General features: G+C 35.0%; 1 protein-coding gene and 1 long non-coding RNA gene across 2 annotated transcripts; one reads left to right on the top strand and one right to left on the bottom strand.

Moving 5' to 3' along the window:
* Positions 1 to 2,866: 2,866 nt before the first annotated feature.
* Positions 2,867 to 3,802, bottom strand: LOC136236027 (uncharacterized mitochondrial protein AtMg00810-like). Its single transcript, XM_066026146.1, has one exon. The coding sequence runs from the start codon at positions 3,800 to 3,802 to the stop codon at positions 2,867 to 2,869; it is 936 nt and encodes a 311-aa protein (XP_065882218.1).
* Positions 3,803 to 3,864: 62 nt separating this feature from the next.
* LOC136201513 (uncharacterized) lies at positions 3,865 to 5,962 on the top strand. Its single transcript, XR_010673879.1, has 5 exons — positions 3,865 to 3,942; positions 4,886 to 4,956; positions 5,046 to 5,235; positions 5,322 to 5,577; positions 5,731 to 5,962. It is a non-coding gene; the product is annotated as an uncharacterized lncRNA (long non-coding RNA).
* Positions 5,963 to 12,470: the final 6,508 nt, after the last annotated feature.

Raw genomic sequence — 12,470 nt, 5'->3', positions numbered from 1 at the left:
CAGATGAAGGCATGGAGAATAAAAAACTTCCAATAAGTAGCAAATAACACAAGCATTGAAGGATAGAAATTAGATCCATGATCCCCTCTTTTGATTCGAAGTATAAAAAAAATCACTATACAGAATGAAATTAACTGATATCACTGGTACATTTTGACTGTTGTACAAGCATTGGTTGGGCCACTATGTGCAAAAATGCCTTATGTAGCAAAACTGAAGAACAGCACACCTCATGAGTACAACAGAAAATTGAATTTACTAACTTGTTGACAGATTACCAAATTGTTATCTATTACACTAGCTTTTGAAACAAGGACAAAAGAGAAGCATTTAATTCACAAATAATCTTCTTGAACCTCGTCAAATCAAAGGAAATCACAAAGCAGTTTTCTACAAATCGCCATTGCGAAATACAAGCAACTAAAGAGTGCAAAATTGATTTCCTAAATCAGGTGAAGAGTAAGTAAAATTACCAACTGTGGTGATATTACAGAGGACAAGATCAAGCGAGAAGCTTTCTTAGCACGCCTAGAAGGTCTTAAACATGCTCTGGAAAATAAACAAGACCCAAATCACAAATTCATAACATCTCTTCCAAAATACATGGATAATTTTGGAAGACTGATTAAGCTTAAAATTAAATTTTCATCTCAAAAGATGAAGCACAAGGGCTCATATATGGAGAATTGTTATAGGAGAAGAGAACAATCTTAGTATCTTACCATGTAGAATATGAAAAAATAAGAGTTTGTGAGAGCAATGATCTACTGAGATTCAGAAAGTAGAATTAGTAGAAACTAGATCAGATATATTACAATCTGGAGCTAAAAGCAGTTGTGAATCAATCCTTACTTGGAGACAATACCCTTAGAATCACTACATTATTCAGAATGTACAAATAATAACATAGCAGTTGTATCATGGTACTTCGCCATATGCTAAAAATCTATTACTCTCTTTCTTCAGTGGAATACTTTGCAAATTGCAACCATATAAGGAAGCTTTAGAGTAAAATTCAAGTCCCTCTTTTACATTGTCAGCTACTAGATAACACATTTTCCAGAGAGGTGTTGGAAGAAAACTAAAAGGAATGAACCGCAGGGTTGCTGATCACATCAAAGGATGATTCTAAAAAATGAAACATTAATTAATTCCTAAGAATGGAGAACCAGTTGTTGCCCATGAGTGTATATCTGCAAACAAAACCATTTGTGAACAACTAACATCTTCATCCATTACAAGAAATATGTGGCACCTCATTTTCTAAACCAAAATAACATCCAAAAATAGACATGTCAACTTCTAACACATTCGTATATTACCATTTTACCTTAATTCAATTGTCAATAAGAAAATAAATTTCAAAGCTTAGAAAGTAAAAGCACCAATAACTAATGGGCATGCTCAATGAAACCTTTTTGAGTTTCCAAAGCTAATATTCAAGGATAAAGGTCATTTTGTTATTTCAACTTAACAAAAATGGTACTACATAACATAATGAAGTCTTGAGTTAATGAATTTAGAAGTTTCTTAAACATACTTCATTGTTACTCTTTATCACTCTTAATTTCCAAATTGTATGTTGCAAGGAAAACAACAAGAGGCTCGTTTACATACAAATGATGAGAAAATGATGTCACTTAGGACTAGCTAATAGGTTAAACCAACAAAAGATCTCAAATGTTATTTCACAGAACAATTAATTCAGAGATCAGTTAGCAACTTAGCATCTTACCTGACCTTAATCAAATAATAACATAAGAAACAGAATGAAATAGTTCCTATTTTACATGACCTTTTGATTACATCTTCATTATCACAGAACAGACAAAATCAATTAGTTAAACTTTTGGACTGTTTCAGCCCAATATCTGAAAATTATTAACAAAAAAATTCAATCTGAAAATAAAGAACAGACTGAATATAGCACAGCAAGGCAAGGCAATACACTAAAATTTGAAGCAAAACGAGATGAATTTAACTTCAAAATTAGGCGCAAAACCAATAATTTTAAATCAAACGCTAGTAAAATTTGGGAAACAGGAATGGGAGGGAGACTTAAAATTTCCACAAATATTCATGGCAAAGCTGACCTTCAATAATAAAAAAAATCATATAAATTTATTTAAAATTTTGTAAAACATTAAGCTTAAATTCGTATTATTTTGTAAATGTGAAGTCTATCTTGATCAGCAGCGGAAATCAGCAGCGGAATTATTTTCGCTGCTGATCACCGGCGGAACAGCAGCGGAAGCAGTTTCCGCTGGTGATCTACAGTGAAATAGCAGCCATATTTATTCCGCTACTGATTAGGGACGAAAATTATAATATACCAGTGAAATTTCGCTGGAGATAAAAAAATAATTAAAAAAAACTAAATTGTAAATAGAAAGTCAAATAATAAGCAAAAGGTTTTTTGAACTGGGAAACGAAATAGAAGCCGGAAAGTTTTTAATTCTTCCCCCCTTTTTCTTATATTGTTTTGATATACCCTATTTCTCTCTGATCTTTGTCCCTCTAATTTCTTTCATTCTGGATCTCAGCTATGTCCATCTCTGTCCCTCACCCCTTTCTTTTACGCACCCAATCTTTTTCCTAACCTTTCACCCCTCCATCCAATCCTCTTTAACTAAAATAACTCTCAACTTTGCAGGTCTTCTTTTTTTATATGAAAAAGATGTTGGATTGTGAATCCTTTGATTTTCTATTAATCATGAAAGGGGTATTTATACAATAGTATGATTCCTATAATTATGCTAGAGGAAATTATAATAGGAAATACAATACAATTATGGTATAATTCCTATAATTATGCTTTATAATAGGAAATACAATAAAGAGAGAATATTAACATATATAACAATATCTAACACACCCCCGTAGTCGAAACAGGAGGAGGACGCACGTTGAGACTAGCCCGAAAATCATCAAACAATACAGAAGGAAGGCCTTTGGTGAAGATGTCCGCAAGTTGATGTCGAGAAGGAACATGAAGAACTCGAACCTCGCCTTTGGCGACTTTTTCCCGTACAAAATGTATATCCATCTCGACATGTTTGGTCCGCTGGTGCTGAACAGGATTCTCGGACAAATAAACGGCACTGACATTATCACAATAAACCAAAGTGGACTTCCGAATGGGACAGTGAAGTTCGAGTAGGAGATTTCGAATCCAACAAGTTTCGGAGACAACATTTGCGACGCCCCTATACTCGGCTTCGTCACTCGAGCGAGAGAGGGTTGGTTGCCTCTTGGCGGACCAGGAGATGAGATTGTCCCCAAGAAAAACACAATAACCAGAGGTGGAACGTCGGGTATCCGGACAACCTCCCCAATCGACGTCAGTGTAAGAGACCAATGAACCAAGAGATGATGGAGTGAGAGTAAGACCGAGATTCAATGTACCTTTGATATACCGAAGAATGCGCTTTATGGCTGCCATATGCTGTGTTTTTGGATCATGCATGAATAAACACACTTGCTGAACCGCATAGGATATATCGGGACGAGCTGAGACCGGAGTGGCACAAGGATTCGAAGAGCTGAGACCAGCTTTCTCTATAATTTCTGAAGCATATTTCTTTTGAGAAAGGAAGAGAGAGCCAGGTGAGCGAGTGACAGAGATCCCTAGGAAGTAGTTCAACGGCCCTAAATCTTTCATGGCAAATTCATTACCCAATTTAGTGATGTTGGAGGAACGCAATTTATCAGATGAGGCCGTTAGAACAATATCATCAACATAAAGAAGCAAATAAGCAATCTCCGTGCATTGGCGAAACACAAAAAGTGAGTGATCAGACATACTATGAGCAAAACCCAAAGTAGAGAGAAAGGTTGCAAACCGTTGATACCAAGCCCGAGGGGCCAGTTACACGAACAGTTTGTATTTGGATTCCAACAGCTGCGTTTGAACTCTCTCCGTCATCAAACACATGATTTAAGGTGACTTAACTTCTCAATTTTGAATGGGTTTGTTTAATTTTGAATGGGTAAGCTTTGATTTTGAATGGATTTGGAGATTTTCCCTCTTATTTGTGATCTAGGGTGTAGAAGTGCGCAGTTTAGAGTATTTAGGGCTTACTGAATTTGTGTTGCTTTTGCTTTTTGAATAAGTATTGATTTTGATCCGCACCTAATCAATTTCAAATTTTAATTGATCAATTCTTTCTCTCTATATGTAACAAGAATAAAGAAATGTAGTGCTTGTTTTGTCTATAATGCAGCGAGTGGTGTCTGATGTAAAAAAACAATAATGACAATAATAATATGCATATTTACAGTTTTGAACTAATTACATACCAAACCATATTATATTCCCAATTAGATTAATTTGATTAGGAAATAAATTTCACAGGCATAAAGTTGAGTGAATTCTAGTTTCTGATCTAGTGAAATTAGCAATCCTTTCATCTTCTATTTTCATGTTTTTTCCCTTTGCTAGTGTTTTTCTTCTTTCTTTCTGCAACTATGTTGTTGTTTGGGCGTTCAGGAACTTGGTTTTCAATTATCCGACAGATAGAAATTCTTGTTGAAATTATAGTGAAATGTAGTGTGAAACAAGTTTATAATTGATGTGAACTTTCTGATGAGAGACGAGCAGATTCACTTAATAGACACAAGGCTTCTTAATGCTCTTTAACATGATTCATTTTTCTAATTCATTCCATAAAACGGCCAGTTAGCACAAAACAGAAGCTTATGCACAAGATAATTGATTTAACATATTTTTTATGGCCCATGCTTCTGGTTTATGTTGTAAGAACATGACTTGAATTTTATTTCCCCGCTTTTAGATGTTTGACTTCTTTACTTATCTCTGCTTTTAACTTTTTTATTTCCCCACTTTTAGATGCTTGACTTCTATTTTGGGTTGATGAAATTGCAGAGGCATGTGCTGCAAATGGAAATATCACTATCAAGTGGGATGTAATAAGTTGGACTCCAGACGGCTATGTAGTATGCAAATTAAATCAATTTTAGAATTGCATTTGGTTTTGAAACTCAATTTGGTTTGCATAATATAATATGTTGTTATGTTTTGACAGGCAATTGTTATGATGTATAATTACCAGAAACATCGCAAAATAGAAAAACCAGGTCGGACATGGGCAAAAAAAGAAGTCATCTGGAGCATGGTTGGTGCATAAACCACTGAGCAAGGAGATTGCTCTAAATTTAAAGGAAATATCCCACATTCTTGCAAGAAGGATCCAATTGTTGTGGATTTATTGCCAGGTAGGTACTAGTTTCTTTTCTTTTTGATAGTTTATCCGATTCGAACTCGAGATCTCTAGTTTGGCTCGCTTAATTGGTCCATCCAGGTACTGCATACAACCAGCAGATAGCGAATTGCTGCAAAGGGGGAGTGATGAGTGCATGGGAAGAGGACCCTGCTAATGCTGTGAGCGCCTTCCAAAGTTACAATGGGTATTGCTGGAAACTCGAACAAGACGGTTAAATTTCCAAACAAGTTCAGGTTGAAAGCACCGAAGTCTGGATACACTTGTGGCCCAACAAAGATTGTGAGGCCAACCAGATTTATTTCACCAGATAAAAGAAGAGTCACTCAAGCTTTGAGTAAGTTTATAATAACATTCTTAATTTATATATTTTTCATTGTGGTTTTCTAACATTTGATTTTATGCATGCAGTGAATTTTATTTCCCTATATTATTTTCTATCTTTTATAACCAAACACCTTTTCTATTTTGTGTCTCCTCTACATGGCAGGGTATGTAAAGGGAAATTGTAGAAGCAGTTACTGAAGTTTGAGCAACGGATGCAGGAGGTGGAGAGGATTGTTCAACCCATGTATACCGAAAAGGAAAACTCTGAGGGCATCACACCTCGTGCACAACCTTCATCGTCCAACCAGGTTGAGTCCGTAGATGAAGATGAGAATGATGTATCATAGGATATATGGTTTATCTAGATCAATAGCTATCCTATAGTTTTATCTAGGTCCGATAGAATATATAGTTTTATATACACTTTATCTTGGATCTTATAGGATATTATATGGTTTATATAGATAGGATAGTTGGTATATATACTTTATCTTGTATCGGATACGATATTGTACTAATTATTACTAAATATTATTTAATAATAATATATATCTTTTTGTTTAACTATTTCATCCAAATAAATAATATTAATCTAGAATTTAAGCTATCTTAGTTTATAAAATATCATCTCCGGCCGATATATAATCTGTAATATAATTTTGATAAAATACAAAAATATAAAATTTCCGACGGAATGCGCTGGTGAATATTCGTTGGAAATTATATTCACCAGCGAAATTCCGCTGGAAATAATCGGTCGGTGTGTAAATTCACTGGCGAAATTCTCCGTCCCCATATGGGTCGGAATAAATTTCCGACGGATACAAAATATGGTCGGTATGCGGGAGCAGCGGCCCTTTTACCGGCGGAATGAGTCCGCTGGTAATCCGCTGGAAATTCGAGTTTCCGACGGATTTTTATACATTACCGACGGATATTTCCGCTGGTAATTCGTGATTTTCTTGTAGTGATTGTAAACGTTAAGCCTCAATTGATATTATGTCGTAAAAGTTAAGTCTATGTTAGTGTTATTTTGTACGTGATGCCTAAGTTAATGCTATATTGTAAACGTTAAGTCTAATTGATATTATGTTGTAAACGGTAAGTCTATATTGGTGTTATTTTGAACGTTGAGCCTAAATTGGCACTTCCCCAAAAACCTTATGCCTATTTTGTTATCTTATCCCTAAAAATAAACTTTGTAATTAGATTGATTTTAAAACTGTTGGGCTTGGCCCAAATATAATTTGTGAAATAAGCCCACACATGTGTCTTCTTGTGTCTTTGAGTTTTTCAAGTGGAAAAACATCCCACATTGCTTTCAAAGCACTTAGTGGAGATGTATATAAAGAAGGTTCTCACATGCTTGGGGTGTGCCCCAAGGGGTACCCACTTTTGTGAAAGGGTGAGAACCTATCTTCATGGTTGACCACCACACACGCGCGCCGTCCGACCGAACCGGGCCGAGCTATTTTTTATTATTATTTTTTATTAATTCAGAAATCAATTTTTATTTAATTATTTATACTCGTGTCTTCAGTCTCCTCCACCTTCCTGATTTTTCTCCCCTTTCTCCATGAAATCAGAGCTCAAACAGCTCTTTTTTCTTGTATAAATAGGTGATGTGAGACTGCCTTTGAAATACAATTTCATTTTCATTCATTCTGTATTTTTTCGAAACTGCCCATTTAATTTTGTTCGGTCTGTTCCTATTTTTTGAGTTCGAGCTTCAACAATTTTAAGACGATTTCTATTACTGCTGATGGCTACCGAACAATCAAATGGGATTGCTGAGATCAACAAACCATTCCAGTTTGAAGGAGCTCATTTCCGAAGATGGAGATAGAAGATGATGTTCTACCTCACAACAAAGAAGGTAGCTTCTGTTCTGACTTCTAAAAAACCAATTGTTCCTGAAGATGGTGACGATGCAGATGTTCGTGCTGCTGAGAGATGGACAGAAAATGATTTTCTGTGTAAAAATTATATACTCAATGGACTGACTGACGATCTGTATGATTACTATACTGCTGAAGAAAAAACAGCAAAAGAAATTTGGGAAGTTCTGCAGAGGAAGTATGACACTGAGGAGGCCGGATCGAAAAAACACGTTGTAAGCCGCTACCTCAAATTCCAGATGACTGATGACAAGTCAGTGGAAATTCAATCTCATGAATTACAAAAGATAGCACATGAAATTATTTCAGAAGGTATGCCTTTAAACGATCAATTTCAAGTTGTTGTCCTAATTGAGAAATTGCCTCCTTCGTGGAAAGATTTTAAAAATATTTTGAGGCATAAAACAAAAGAATTTTCGATGGAAAGTTTGATTACTCGCCTCCGAATTGAGGAGGAAGCTCGAAAACAAGATTTAAAAGAGGAAGTGCTTATTGTTTCTAATAGCACTAAAAGGTCCACTGCGGTTCTGAAACCCACTCAAAAGAATTTTAAGAATCAGAACCGCAAACCAATCCAAAACCACAACACTCGAGTTAATTTGAATTGGAACCTTCAAAGGAACCAAAATAGTGTTGGGGTTTGGTGTCCTATAGTCAATTGTTGCAGGATACAAACTTAATATAAATGAATTGTTCTTTATATCATTTGTTTTAATGAGATATATGTTTTATAACTATATAAAGGCAATCCCTTTTAAGCACTATATAAAGTCTAATAAAAGGAAATCCGTAAGTTTGTTTAAAGTGATTATAAAGTGTTCATACAAGCATCAAGTGAGACAAAACTTTATAATAAACTAATAAACTTAAAACCACCCCAAGTCAAGTGATATTTAGGATTGATATATCACTGTTGAGACTTGTATATAACAATGTCTTCTGTCCGACAGAAAGCTGATCTCACAAGCTTCATATATATAGATATCTGGACAGTTACATAGATCTGATGAAACGTCGTTCATTAGGATTGGGGATCCGATTTGAGATAACAGGATGGGTGGATTCATCCTTGTCACCTGTTCATCTCATTGGTATTAATAGGTATAAGTAATTCTCAGACTCAAAGGAATGTTAATTGGTCATCCTGAATTACTGAATGTGAGACTTTGATCCTGTGGTCCCACGATCCGTAACAGAGATGACTCTGGGGTGTGAACTGCAAAGGTTGGATATCACAGGAGGTAATGTCAGGGTAGTTATACATTGGATTGAGCATTTATCACTCCCGATTAATGGGAGATATATCCAAGGATCGCTTGTGGAAGACTCGACTCTAAATCCTTGCAAGGTGATAGCTTAAGAGTAGAAATACAGATTTCACTTAACCTATCTATTTGAGTTGACTCGGCATGTACAAGTAAAACGAACGTCTCGCTATATGTGACTTGACATCACCCATAGTCATAAGATTCAGTTCAAGGATATAGTTGATAAAGGATCGAATTATACTGTAACTAATACGGAAGGGTTAACGACAGAATCAACCTGTCTTCTTAACGGACTCTGGGGGAATGATTACAGACTTGCCTATAACATACTCAGTACATCATTCCGTTATGCAAGGATTAAATATAATTCTTGAAGAAATTAATTTAATAGTTGCATACGGCCAGAAGTAGTAAGAACCTAATGGATCACACATAAGACTTGGAACCAAAAGAGAGATGGATATGATTAATAGATGGAAGCCCAATTGAGCCCAGTAAGGCCCATTTATATAGAGGGGGCCGAAATTTATATATAGTAAATAAGGAATTATTTTAATTCCATTAATCCTAATTTGATTAGGTTTGTGAATTAAATTAATTAAGAGATAATTAACTTATGAGTTTTAATTAGATTAATATACTCCTATTATTATCCAAATAGGTTATTTATTATTATCCTAAATGTATTTGATATATTATAAGATAATAATTAGGAATCCTATTCCGAATGGAATTCCTATTAAGTAACCTATTCCTATCTAACTAGGGTTTAGATACAAGCGACTATATATACCCCCTCCCTATGAGAATTTCGACCAAGCTAATCCCATCCCCTTATTGTGATTTTCGAAACGTACATTAAGTAAGAGAGAGTGAATTCGCATCCCCTAGTTCGTGGACAAGAATTCATACGGCTTCCGTCAATTGATTAATCTCATCCATCTCCTTTTCTCTTTGATCTTATGTTGGTTAATTAGAGACAATCTAATTTGGTTGCATCTCATAAGGGTTGATTCCATCTTAACCTCACCGTATTATACTTTGTGGTTGGAATCTCGGAGAAGATTAGTGGACGCTTCTTTAACAACGGTAGATTGTTCATCGAAAGGTATTCCTTCTTATCCCTCTTTATATGAAATAACGATTAACGGATCCTATGGTTAAAAGGAAGTAGGCTAAAAAATTTATATTTCCGCTGCTATATCTTAGCCTTAATTTCCTTCAGTGGTATCAGAGCCATCGTTAAATCCGTTATTTCATATATGAAAATTTAGAAGTTTTCAATAGGATTGAATAAATATTTATGGTTAGGATTAATTAACAAATTGTTTGATTAATTAATTCTAAAGATAAATAAATTTTAGTTAATTGTTAATTAAAATTAATTATACGTATGTTCCTAATTATTTCGGTTGATAATCATTATAACAAAATCTATTAGTTTTATAGTTAGGTTAATAAAATTAGTTTTATTAATTTAAATGATAAAAAGGAAATCTATTGTAGTTTTTCCTATTTCTGAAAATCGTTTTTAAAACCGTTTTAAAATCTGATATATATATATATATATATATATATATTATAAAAAAAAAAAAAAAAAAAAAATAAATACGACAGCGGCTAGGGTCGCGCCTCACGGCGCGACCAGCCGCTGTCGCGCGGCTGCTGCCAAACGGCAGCAGCCCAGTTTCGGGCCCCGGTCCGAATCCCACTTGATTTTAGTTGATAAAATCGGCTTGAATATAATTTATATATATATATATATATATATATATGTTTCGGAAATTAATAGTTTTCTGTTTTGATTATCGAATGAAAAATTCGTTTAAAAGTTTGTTTTTACCAAGTTGTAAATCAAAGTGTTAAATGAATTGAAATCAAAATAATTGGGACATGCATAATCGACGTTTTATATGGTTATATTAATCTAAGGATTAATATAAAGATACAAAACGATTAGAAGTAAAATTGGATGAAAGTTAATTTGACGAGTTAATGTGATTAACCTAAATATTACATAAGTCGGTTATGTAATCAACCAATTAAATTTATTTAATTGAGTCTATGCATGTTTGGAGTTATGGACATATTTGGACCCTCTTTTAGTCTTTTGGTATTTTTGAAATAGGGTCTGCGCGTCCTGCCTTTCTACTATCTATTGTAATTTCTCCTCTCATCTGATTCCCTTCAATTCAATTGAAGTTTTCTTATAGTAGTATAGAAATTAATATGTAATTTCAAGGCGCCATGGAGAAGACGGAGGACCTAAAGAGAAATATGTAATAGTTGGTATTTCCTTAGGTTTGGCCTTTTATTCCGTCTCTGGCTCGACGGAATAATTTAGATGATATGTCCATAACGCCAATGTATGTGAATGTATGTATGTCTGATGTATGCTAAAGCAAATCAAGACTAAGTTAGATTATGAGACTTAAATAAAATCCCTCGTTAAAAAGTTAAGTAAATAAGCAAGTTATTAAAATCAGTTGCCCCTCCCTAATATTATAATTCAGCCGGCAGTACTGGGGGCCTTTGGGTGGTTGAGCAAACTCAAGCTCAGGGTCTTATGGTAACACCTGAATTATCGAAAGTTATTTTTCATGAATATGGGGTAATACTTAAATTAGATTATGATAATTGGATGAGCAAACTCATGTTGTCATAAACTAATGGGCAATATGGTTGGGATTAATGTGAATAACATGTTAGTTACTAATGTGGTTAGTAACCCAATAACCTAGGAGTCACATTCGAGATGTGATTGATTACATGAATCTACCTAACAAATGAGACTAGCTTGTTGAGCAAACTCAAGGCGAAATCTCAGGAGTTAGGATCTTAGCTCACTAAAGGATTTGTGAAATTCTTCGAATTAATATGGAGGGCTATTAATTTGGCAAAATAGTGGGAGCAATCTGAAATAAATTAAAAGGCCTATAATTTTAGATTGTTATACTTTAAAGCAAATGAATGACATACGTTTACTCTTTCTCACTCTCAGGTTTTGTTTAAACACACACTCTTAAAATCATGACTAACACCGATATGCGTTACATCCTTACCGATAACAAATTGAATGGTTCAAACTTCACCAACTGGTTTCGTAACCTCAAAATTGTTTTGAAGTTCGAAAGGAAAGGGTATGTACTTGATACACCGATACCCCCTTACCCAATGGATGATGCTCCCTACCAAGAGGTTTATGCTTACTTGAAGCATAAAGCTGATGACGATCAAGTAGGGGACATCATACTTGCATCATTGACACCGGAGGTTAAAAGGCAACTACATTCAGATATGGATGCCTCTTCCATGGTCAAGCACCTTAAATAGCTATTTATGATAGAAACTCGGTGCGAGCGCTTCGAAATAACGAAAGAGTTATATAAAAGCAAGATGCAGGAGGGCACATCTGTGATGGTACATTGTGCCAAGATGATCAGCCTCATAACCAAGTTTTCTAGTATTGGAGATGCGATGGACCATGAACTAAGTGAAAACTTACTTCTACAGTCCCTCCCTGAGAGCTACTCACAGTTTGTCATGAACTATCAGATGAGTGGCTTGCAAACCTCTCTCATAGAGCTTGCACATATGCTCGAGTCAGTCGAGCCCATTATAAAAGAAAACAAGGAAATGTTGGCCCTTGCTATTGAAGGATCGAGAAAAAGGAAAGGGGTCACTCCCGATCCAAACCATCTTGATAAATGCAAGGGGGATGTGCTCACCGAAACAAA

Source organism: Euphorbia lathyris, chromosome 7, assembly GCF_963576675.1.
Source record: "Euphorbia lathyris chromosome 7, ddEupLath1.1, whole genome shotgun sequence".
Lineage (NCBI taxonomy): Eukaryota > Viridiplantae > Streptophyta > Magnoliopsida > Malpighiales > Euphorbiaceae > Euphorbia > Euphorbia lathyris.
Note: the sequence above shows the minus strand (reverse complement) of the source record. Positions and strands in the feature narration are given on the sequence as shown.

Bases quoted from the DNA above. Each gene is read 5' to 3' on its own strand.
- LOC136236027 (XM_066026146.1), bottom strand. From the start codon at position 3,802: ATGTCTGATCACTCACTTTTTGTGTTTCGCCAATGCACGGAGATTGCT.